The sequence below is a fragment of the Choloepus didactylus genome, chromosome 1 (assembly GCF_015220235.1).
Source record: "Choloepus didactylus isolate mChoDid1 chromosome 1, mChoDid1.pri, whole genome shotgun sequence".
Classification (NCBI taxonomy): Eukaryota; Metazoa; Chordata; class Mammalia; order Pilosa; family Megalonychidae; genus Choloepus; species Choloepus didactylus.
The window spans coordinates 175798431-175809050 of record NC_051307.1 but is presented as its reverse complement, the minus strand read 5'-3'; the positions used below and the strand labels follow the sequence as shown (position 1 = coordinate 175809050).

The 10620-nt window shown below is 35.7% G+C and overlaps 1 protein-coding gene across 2 annotated transcripts in view; it reads right to left on the bottom strand.

Moving 5' to 3' along the window:
- Positions 1 to 5977: 5977 nt before the first annotated feature.
- The window catches only part of NR1D2 (nuclear receptor subfamily 1 group D member 2), a 35536-nt gene continuing 30893 nt past the window's right edge, over positions 5978 to 10620 (bottom strand). For both annotated transcript variants that reach the window (XM_037845776.1, XM_037845783.1), the window contains exon 8: positions 5978 to 10351. In XM_037845776.1, coding sequence (XP_037701704.1) covers positions 10155 to 10351 — 197 coding nt within the window. In that variant the 3' untranslated portion in view covers positions 5978 to 10154. The remainder of the gene's footprint in view (positions 10352 to 10620) is intronic.

Below are 10620 nucleotides of genomic sequence, written 5' to 3'. Positions count from 1 at the left end.
CGGCTAGCTGAGACAGGGCGAAAAAAATGCCTCCGTGAAAAACACTAGCTAAAAACCAGAAAGTGACCTAGAATACCGGTTACAGCGATGCACCAGCTGGATGAGGGCTCCTAGCTCCAGAGGGGCTGTATACTTGGTGAAACCAGGAGTCGACATTCTGAAATGAGTGAGTAAGCTGGCTGAAAGACCCGCAGCCGCACGGCAGGCTGGGGAAGCCAGGGATCAGCATATGGAGACCAGCTGGCTCTTTTAAAAGGAAAAAAAAAAAAAAAAAAGGAGCGGCTCCAGTAGCAATTGTGAGAACCACGCAGTAAAACACAGCAAGAGGGGGCTGGGCCGGCCTCTTGCCGTCTGGCCGGGAAGATAGCCCGCAGCAGATACCCTTGGGTTCGGGGGAACGGAGGGGAGAGCCGGAAACAGAAAGAAACCCCAAGGCTCGCAGCTGGCCCCCGGAGGGCTGGATGAACTCCTGCCCGGGGCCATGCCCACAGCCCAAAGCCCTGCCAGTTGTCCCGGGAGGAACCGTGCGAGGAGGAACGGGCTGAGACACCCTGCTCGGCCATTTTTGCTTCGGGCTGGGAGTGCGCCGCCGCACGGCTCAGCGGCCCAGGGCTTCCCTTGTGGGACGGCGCACACTGGTGACGTAGCACAGCCTTCCCTTGGCTGAGCTCCTGGAGGAGCGGGGCTGGGAGGGGGGATCTGCTTGGAGAACCCAGGGACGCTATACCAAGTCCGGTGGTTTATGGATCAGCGAGAGAGACGGTCTGGGGCTGAACTGAAATGAAGGCTTAGACTCATGTGGCGGCCTTGAATCTCTGGGATCCTGGGGGATTTGAACATTAGAACTGCCCTTCCTCCCTGGCCACCCATACACACACCCCACATTCAGGGCGGATAGGTCCAGCAACACACCCAAACTGAGTTCTCCAACTGAACCCACAAGAATCATTTCCCCACACAATGTGTGGAAAAAAGGTTTGAGAACTCACTTGAGAGATGTAGGTGACTCACAGACGCCATCTGCTGGTTAGTTAGAGAAAGTGTACATCACCAAACTGTGTTCCTGAAAAATTAGATTGATATCCCTTTTTCTTTACAACTTGAAAGAGCCCTATCAAGCAAAACAAATGCCAAGAGGCCAAAAACAACAGAAAATCTTAATGCATATGATAAAACCAGAAGATATGGAGAATCCAACTCCAAACACACAGACCAAAATATCGGAAGATACAGTATACCTCGCAAAATTAATCAAAGAACTACAATCGAGGAACGAAAACATGGCAAAGGATTTAAAGGACATCAAGAAGACCATGGCCCAGGATATAAGTGACTTAAAGAAGGCCCTCGAAGAGCATAAAGAAGACATTGCAAGAGTAAATAAAAAAATAGATCTTATGGAAATAAAAGAAACTGTTGGCCAAATTAAAAAGACTCTGGATATTCACAATACAAGACTAGAGGAAGCCGAACAACATCTCAGTGTCCTAGAAGCCCACAGAACAGAAAATGAAAGAAAGAACAAAAGAAATAATAGAGAAAAAAATCAAAAAAATCACAATGGATCTCAGGGATATGATAGATAAAATAAAACGTCCAAACTTAAGACTCATTGGTGTCCCAGAAGGGGAAGAGAAGGGTAAAGGTCTAGAAAGAGTATTCAAAGAAATTGTTGGAGAAAACTTCCCCAACCTTCTACACAATATAAATACACAAAGCATAAATGCCCAGCAAACTCCAAATAGAATAAATCCAAATAAACCCACTCGAAGACATATCCTGATCAGACTCTCAAATACTGAAGAGAAGGAGCACGTTCTGAAAGCAGCAAGAGAAAAGCAATTCACCACATACAAAGGAAACAACATAAGATTAAGTAGTGACTACTCAGCAGCAACCATGGAGGTGAGAAGGCAGTGGTATGACATATTTAAAATTCTGAGAGAGAAAAATTTCCAACCAAGAATACTTTATCCAGCAAAACTCTCCTTCAAATTTGAGGGAGAGCTTAAATTTTTCACAGACAAACAAATGCTGAGAGACTTTGCCAATGAAAGACCTGCCCTACTTCAGATTCTGAGGGGAGCACTGCCGGCGGAGAGATGGAAAGGAGAAAGAGATATAGAGAATTTTAACAGACATATATAGAACCTTACATCCCAAATCACCAGGACACTCACTTTTCTCTAGTAATCACAGATCTTTCTCGAGAAGGGACCATAAGCTGGGACATAAAACAAGCCTCAAGAAATTAAAAAAAAAAAAATTTGAATATACTCAAAGCACATTCTCCAACCACAATGGAATACAAATAGAAGTCAATAATTTATGAAATGTAATTCCACTAGTTACTTCCTACATGATATAAAATACACAAACTCTAAGGACAAATCAGTGGTTTTGAACTCAATGTAAAATATGTAATTTTAGACAACTATATAAAGGTGGGGGAATGAAGGAGTATAGGAACATAGTTTATGTGTCCTACTGAAGTGAAGGTGGTATCAAAGAAAAACAAGATTGATATGGATTTAAGAGGTTAATTTTAAGCCCCACAGTAAACACAAAGAAATTATCAGAGAATATAACCATAGAGATGAAAAGTAGAGTTTGGGTTAAGAGAAATGGGGGAAGGGGCAATGGGGAGTTAAGAAATGAGTGTAGGGTTGCTATTTGATGTGAAGGGAAATTTCTAGTAATGGATGGTGGGAAAGAGCATTACAACATTCTAAACATGATTAATCCCACTAATGAAAGGCTAGGGAGGGAGTGAAATGGGAAGATTTAGGCTGTATATGTTTCCACAACTGGGGAAAAAAAAAAAAAAAAGACAGTCTAATTAGATGACAATTGAATGCTAAGGATGAACTTGGATGGGACAGGAGGATAGAGGACAGGTGGCTCAAAGGGACACAGTTGAGACATAAGGAAAAGGAAATATAGAATGTAAGCTTTGTATCATTGTTGAATCTATTGTACTTCTTAGCTGCGCTTAATGGGATTGCATGAAAGAATGTTCTTGTTCATGGGAAGTGTATACGTGAATTATAGTGAATGCTCAAGGATGTGTGCAGCTAACTCTCATATGTTCAGACAACAGAGCAATAGATGATGGATGATAGGCAGGGAGGGAGGGAGGGAGGGAAAGAAATAGCAATGTGACAGCAAGTTAAAGTTACTGGATTGAGCTATCAGGGAGGGGGGTCAGGGTATGATGGAATTCTGTGTATGGAGCTAGTATTGTTTTTGCAACTGTTCATGTAACTTTGAATCTATTTCAAAATAAAAAAAAAAAATAATGCCCCTTTTCACTCTCAAAAAATGTCCTGATTTGGACATCAATTAGATGGTTGACCTAATCTCACTAAATGAATAAAAAAGCAAAATGAAACAAGAAACCAATTATATAGTTTTTTTAAAAAAACCAAAAGACAAATATTTTTTATTTAATTTTAACCAAATTCAGGTTTCAGGTCCCTGAGAAAAATTATAGTCTCTTAACATCCATTACCTACTTCCTATAAAGTGACCTATTATTATGAGTCATTTTTTTTTAACTGCCAAAAACTTACCTTGCCCAAAAAATCCACCAAGATTTAGAAGGGAGAACATACTTCAAGATGTGTTCCCCAGGTCATTCTTCTGAATAATAAGAAAATTATTCCACAAGGGCAATCTCTTTTTTTGTATAGTCCTTAACCAATGAGCTGGACCAAGTGGAGAGCAGTAGTTATGCTCAGCAGAACACAACTCTACCAAGAACACTGAAACACAGGACTGTGCAGCCTGGTACTGGCCTGAGGGGCCTGCAATCCCACCTTAACACAGCCATGCTGAAGGATTTTCTTCTAGATTCTTAGAAATTCAGATCTTTAGACTTAACACTACTCCTCAGCATTTATACAGTTTTAAAGCCTATGCTTTCTTAATAAAATGTAAGGAACATTTTCACATATCATTTCACCTTTTTTAATACAACTATTTTTCACCCAGTATATAATTGCTGGACACTCATAGTGTTTTTAATTCTTTCCTGATATGATATCATACTATAATAAACATCCAAGGAAATAAAGCTTTGGTTATGTCTATTGGTCATTTCATAAAATTTGAATTTCTAGGTCAAAAGGTATGCACATTTCTATGAAATCTGAAACATAATGCCACTTTTCCCTCCAGAAAATTTGTGCCAGTTAACACTCCCAGAAGTACTTTATGAGACTAATTTCCAATATAACATTTTCTGATTCTTCCTAGTCTTTGCAAACTCCACATGTGAAGGAAAAATGGTATCTTCTTGTTTTTTTGGTTTGTTTGTTTGTTTTGTATTTTAGGATTACTGAGTGTAAACCTTTAAAATTATCTCAGCCATTTGAATATCTTCTGTTGTGAACTGCCTGTTTATACTCTTTGGTCATTTTCTAATAGGTCTTTGTCTTTTTCTTACAGATTTATAAGAGTGCTAACAATATTAACCATTTATCATATGTAGAAAAGTTAACTTTAAGTAATACTGTTACAATGTTGTCTCTTGGCTCCAACTAAGTTTCCTGCTATTCCCCCTTGCATCTTTCTCTTTCTTTTCTCTAGTTAACATATGGTTAATAGGATGCTTCAGTGTTTTATGTAAAGGTCCAGATATATATTCTCCTCCATCCCTCTCCCCTAAATCATATAAATGTAGCTTTTCCTCTTTTTGTTTTAAAGCTAATATTCATTATGACCCCCACATAAAAATTAAAATTTGTGCTATGTAGATGCTAGTCTCCAGTTTAGAATGAGAGATAAACTGATTTTTGGCTTTACTGTCTATACATTTGTTGGGCAGGGCTAATTAACTCATGATCTAAATGCTGATAATAGATTCTGCAGGGAAACATGACTCAAGAGGAATCTATTACCAATAATCATGAATGTAAAAACAAATAAAAAGCTATGAAGAATAATTTTTAAAAAAATGCAATTACCTTAAAGCTGTTTTGGGGGGCCTGTTTGATTATTGCTATCTGAATACCCATTTACTTATTTTCTTTTTATTTGAAAACAAAAAATTGAGTCTCTTGTTATCCTTCTGACTTAAAATTTTTAATGAATTCTTAGTTTGCTCCAAGGGAAAAGGAGAAAAATGAGAAAACCAAGGATCTTTTTCTCATCCCTTATCTCATTTCTGTCTTGGTAATGGGAAGGATTGGGATAGGAAGGAGAATATAAGTAGTTTTGAAATATAAGAAAAAGATGCATTGTTGTGTTCAGTTTGAAAAAAATATATAATTACCATTAAAAAAAATGCCTGCATGACTTGTGTGGCTATGAAATTTTTTCCTAGCAAGTGATTGCAGGTTACTAATGGGACGTAGAAGATATTTTGCTATCAATGTAAGGATTTTTTCCCCTAGCTCAGTCTATCTTTTCATTGTACAGATCTTGGGTTAAGAATAAGCAATATGGAAGAAACTGAGACAACAGAAAAGAAAGTAAGTGCAGGACCTATCTTAGAGAATTTAGAAGATCATATTCAACACCATGAATTCCAGTAGGAAAAACAAGGAAAAAAAATAAACACTATATTCATCTTGAGTGTTTGTATTTGAAACTTTTTTAAAACACAGTTTCCACTCTCTTTAATGTAAGTAACATATTAAATACATGGGAAATGCTAACTTTGAGAGCACTGTTTACATTCTGGAGATTTTTTCCATTATTTCTCCAAGACTACCTTCATGACTTCCATACCCGTTAGATTCAAGTGTTGTTCTCAATGGATCTGATTTGATTCTCCGGTATCTGAAAAGCACCCCATAGCAAATAACTCTCACATAGCGGAGAGCGATTCTGATGTGGTTATTAGAACACAGGCCATAGCTATTCCTAAACTCTTAGACTAAAAGTAAAGTAAATGTGACAAATTTTACCACAGGCACAACTAAAACCAGATCTATGAATTGGCTGTCTTTACTCATTTAACTCACAGGCAGCATTTCCAAGATTTAGAAGTTTAATCCATTTTATTCATCATCAACCACACATTTATTTGGAACTCAGAGTTTCTTATTAGATTTCCAATACCAAAAAAAGGGGGCAAAATAAAAAGTAAATTTGTACAATAACCCTCTGCATTTGATCAACATCCTGATCAACACTGAGTGGATACTATGTTAACAAGTCTTTTCTCCTAACAGCACCCTTTCCAATGATAGGTTAACAAGTCTTTTCTCCTAACAGCACCCTCTCCCATGAGCTCCACAATGTACTCAGTACAGGGGGAAAATAAGAGCATTACTTGATAGAGGAAGTGCAGGGAAACTAAACTAAACCCATCCTTAAACAATTCATGATGCACATGAGCTCATAAAGGCATTTCAATAACCTCGTTTAACGCAACATTTCCAAATTTATTTGGTCAGGGAACCCATTTCTCCCACTTAACTATCTATAGAAAAGCAGTGGATATTACTTGTCTGGGAAACATCACAGGTAATGCTGATTTAATTAATGGCCTTAACTTTGACAGTGTAGATTCAATCACTAGGAAAGGGAGGAGGAGGTGGTCTTGCTGAGATGCCTTATGCCATTCATGGCCAAAGCCAATTCTTGCCTATAAGTACCCCCTTCCTCTCTTGCCACTTCCTTCCCGAAAGGACTACTGGATCAGTTACAGTGAGTCATTATTCAGTTGAGAGTATAAAAAACAGCAACAGTCCTTGCTGGAACTACTAAACAAACTTTATCTTAAATTTTCTTTTTTTTATAAAAAAATCCAGATGTATATATTCCCCTATGCTGAATCAGAGATTTACATAAGAGATCCTACTATACTCAAGGGAAAAAATAACTCACAGTAAGTTAAATTATAAATGGTTTTACAAAGACGTCGAGGTAGAAAGCCGTCAAAAACCCACACTTGGTTAGAAATAGTATTTATTATACCCTCCCCTCCATGTACAGATTACTTTTCAGAAACATGGGGATATTACCCATGTCCTCATCAATTACAGTTTGTAGAAAATAAACTTAACTCGTATCCTGTCAATGATATGTATTTCTACCATTTTTTTAAAACAATAGCCATTTTATTTTTCCATGTTAGTTCAAGAATACCTTCAAGTTTTGTTTTGGATCAATTCAATACAATCTTTGTTTATAGGTAACAATTTCCTGACAGAGGTCCCCTCCCCCCAACCCCTAAAAAAAAATTCTATATCCTAAGTGATAAACTCTCTTGTATATTCAGCAAACTTTACATTGGAAAAGAAAAGGAATTGAGATAGGTATTTTCGTTACTTTTGTGCACAGTAATAAATCTAGCTGAGCTTCTACACCTTGCTTTGCAATGATGTTTAAATAAATCACCTTATCAAGTTACAATGGTAATTTCTTGAAATGTAGATATGAAACTATACACTTAATCCACTGAAATTTCTGTCTACTTTTTAAATCTGTAATTAAATCATCACCATAAGAAAAGCTTCATTCCAAGATGTTTCCCCTTTCCCTCAGCTATTTCCCTCTAAAAAGCTTGTGTCCTCTCTCAGATCGTGTAGAGATACATTAAAAGCATAGAAAAAAAAAAATTTTAGTTTGCTGATATAATGCCCTTAAGTATGCTGACATAATGCCCATATTTTAACTTCAACATGTAAAATCAGAGTTAAAGCATCACTTAATCCATACAGTACATTATTAAATAATCAACAGTGTCCCACCAACCTAGAAGTTTCCCAAACTGGTTGTCTTCTCTGAATTTAGTAAGTTTATAACCAACTCAATCAAAGAATGTGCTTGTAAATAGGCTGCTGGTTTAACTGTAGAATTAGATTTTCAATATTGGGCTATTTTCAAATATAGAAATGCTATGAGTGATATATGAACTATTAATTTTTTTTCCCATTACCTACAGGAAGAATTCATTCAAATAAGTTTTACAAGACAAAATGTGAATCTATATACCTATGTATACATGTATATATTGAACCTAACCAAAGTATTATAAGCAATACTAACATAGTTCTGATTACACATTCTCAAAGACTTAGCAATTGTTTTAGTTACATGTTATAAAGAGACAGGCAAAAGGCAAAATTAAGAATCAACATGATTTCTGAGGTTTTCAATATCACTTCAAAAAGCTGTTTCTATCCCCTGTAGAAGAAAACTAAGCAATTGTTTATCTTGGGAAAAAAATTATAAAAAGATACTGCTATCATGTAAAGAATTCACCAAAACTATGCTGTATGTCCCATAAAAGTCATACCTACTTAAGGTAAATCACAATTATGGTTTATAGTGTATTACAGACATCACCATCACCTTTCCTCTTTTATAATGAGAGGATTTAACTTTTTTTTTAACTTACTTAACTAGTGCCAAAGAAATTCAATAGCAACAAGTTAAACAAGATTACAAAATAAGGCATTCTGCTCACAAGTCATCAAAGTAACAGGCTTAGTATAGTAAAATGGGCTGTGTGCCGTTTTGCAATTTTATATATAATTCGAAAATTATAAAGAAGGCAGTCGTTACCAAAAATCCAATTAACTGCTATTTTTCAGGGAAACAGAAAAGCATACATAAATCCTCAACTTTGGCTATTTCTCCTACTGCCATAAACAGGCTAATCTTAACTATTTAATAAAGTCCAATATTAGAAATGCGGATGAAACATCTTTGATTTTACCATTCCTAAGCCTACAGGTCACACACTAAATGATTTTTCAAATTATAGGTTAAGTCTAATTTGATAAAATCCCTGTAGTGTTATTTAGGGGGAAAAAATTATTCAGAGCACACATACATACACACACACACACACACAAACACACACACACTCTTTAACATATTAAACAGTGTCCTTAAATATTAATTAGTTCTCCAGAAAGACTCAAAATTCTTTACCACCAAGCTGTAGCATGTGTATAAGGGGCAGCAATGCAACCTTTTTTTAGTACAAGGTAAAAATTTGAAAGAACTTTTAAACAACTAGTACCTTGAACAACATTTTTACTAGAGATGAACTCTAAAAAACCTATTTTTATTAATACGGACTCAAACTGCCTGTTGCAGTTTTACATCAAGTGTTGCTTAAATTAACAAAAATAGAGCATAAATTCAATATTCTACTGTCTAAACATTGTAAAGCAATGGTTATGTCATCAACAGGTAAAATGCACCTAAATTTGGGTCTTTTGACACCTCTTGTCTTAAGTTTATTGTATGATAAAGTTCTTCACAGTTTAAAATATTGTGAAGAAATATATTTATGTATAACTATATTCACATACATGTTATATACATATTTTATGTATTTGATATACCCATAAACATTGAATATGTGTATCAGTAGGATATCCCACACTTATGCAGGAAACCCTGAATAAAAGAATCGGGTAGACTGTGAAATGATTTCCAAAAAATGCTTAAAAATAAGAAAAAATATTATGAATATATAATAACAAAAATTTTATCTATTTACATAGTGCCTATCTCCCAAGAGGTAAATATGTTTCATGGACATTTTTTAGTATCTGTGTGAGGTGGGGCATTGGAGACACTATCAATTCTCATTTTCCAAAACCAAATAACATGCCCAAGATCATGTACTTTAAATTGACAGAGTAAAGTACAGACATGGAGATCTCCTAACTCCCAAAGTCTCCAATTACCAGATCAAATGGTCTTGTGAAGGTCTTCCATTATAACTGGTAGCTGAAAAAGGTTCCCATTGTTCAATAGAGCTTCCATAACAACAGGATTAATTTTTCATTAATAAAACTTCTACAGCAACAGAATTAATTTCTAAGTCCTCATGTAATTGAGATTGTGCATTATATTTATACCACAGGGAGATCAAAATTTTTTTTTTTTGGTTTTTTGGCAGATGAAAAAGTCTAACATTCAGTGTGATTATAACTCAGTATAACTTCTCCAGTAAGTGTGACACAGCTGATTGGTCTGTTGGGGAGATGTCAATGTCTAATCATGGCTGAAAAGTTCTCAATCCAAACAGCTATTGCATGATTACACAGATAGCTTACAATCTTGTAATGTCTTAAAAGTCTTTTCTATCTCCACATAGGATATACACACATATAAATAAGCATTTTAGCACAAAATGTACAGTTAGCATGAATCAGTTCATACTTAGATAAACAAAGGCCTTAGGGGTGAACTTTAAAGGCCAAGAGCTCCTCAGAGTGCATGTTGTTTAAAGATCGAAGATCTGGCAACTTCAGAAGAAGTTTTGTAAAAATAGAGGCCTCATTTGGATGGTTTTTCATTATTAAGGTCCTTAGTGCACGGATGAGGGTTTCCTGCAAAGCCTCCACCGAGTTGACGTTTTCTATTCCAGATCGATCTAATGGGGAGTAAGAAAAGGAGAGATATAAAGGAGAGGACATTATTAACATTAAATATAAATATATAATTTCTTGCTCATCCATCTCAATGAAGAATTCAAACCAAGAGTTCATAATTGGAACAAAAGCAAAAGATAATTAACAAAGTTTTAAAAATCTCAATGACAAAATTTTATATTATAAAATATTACATTATGAATATATTATAAAATATATAAATATACTATAAAACATACATCAGATAGTATATGTGAAAAATTGGAATTCT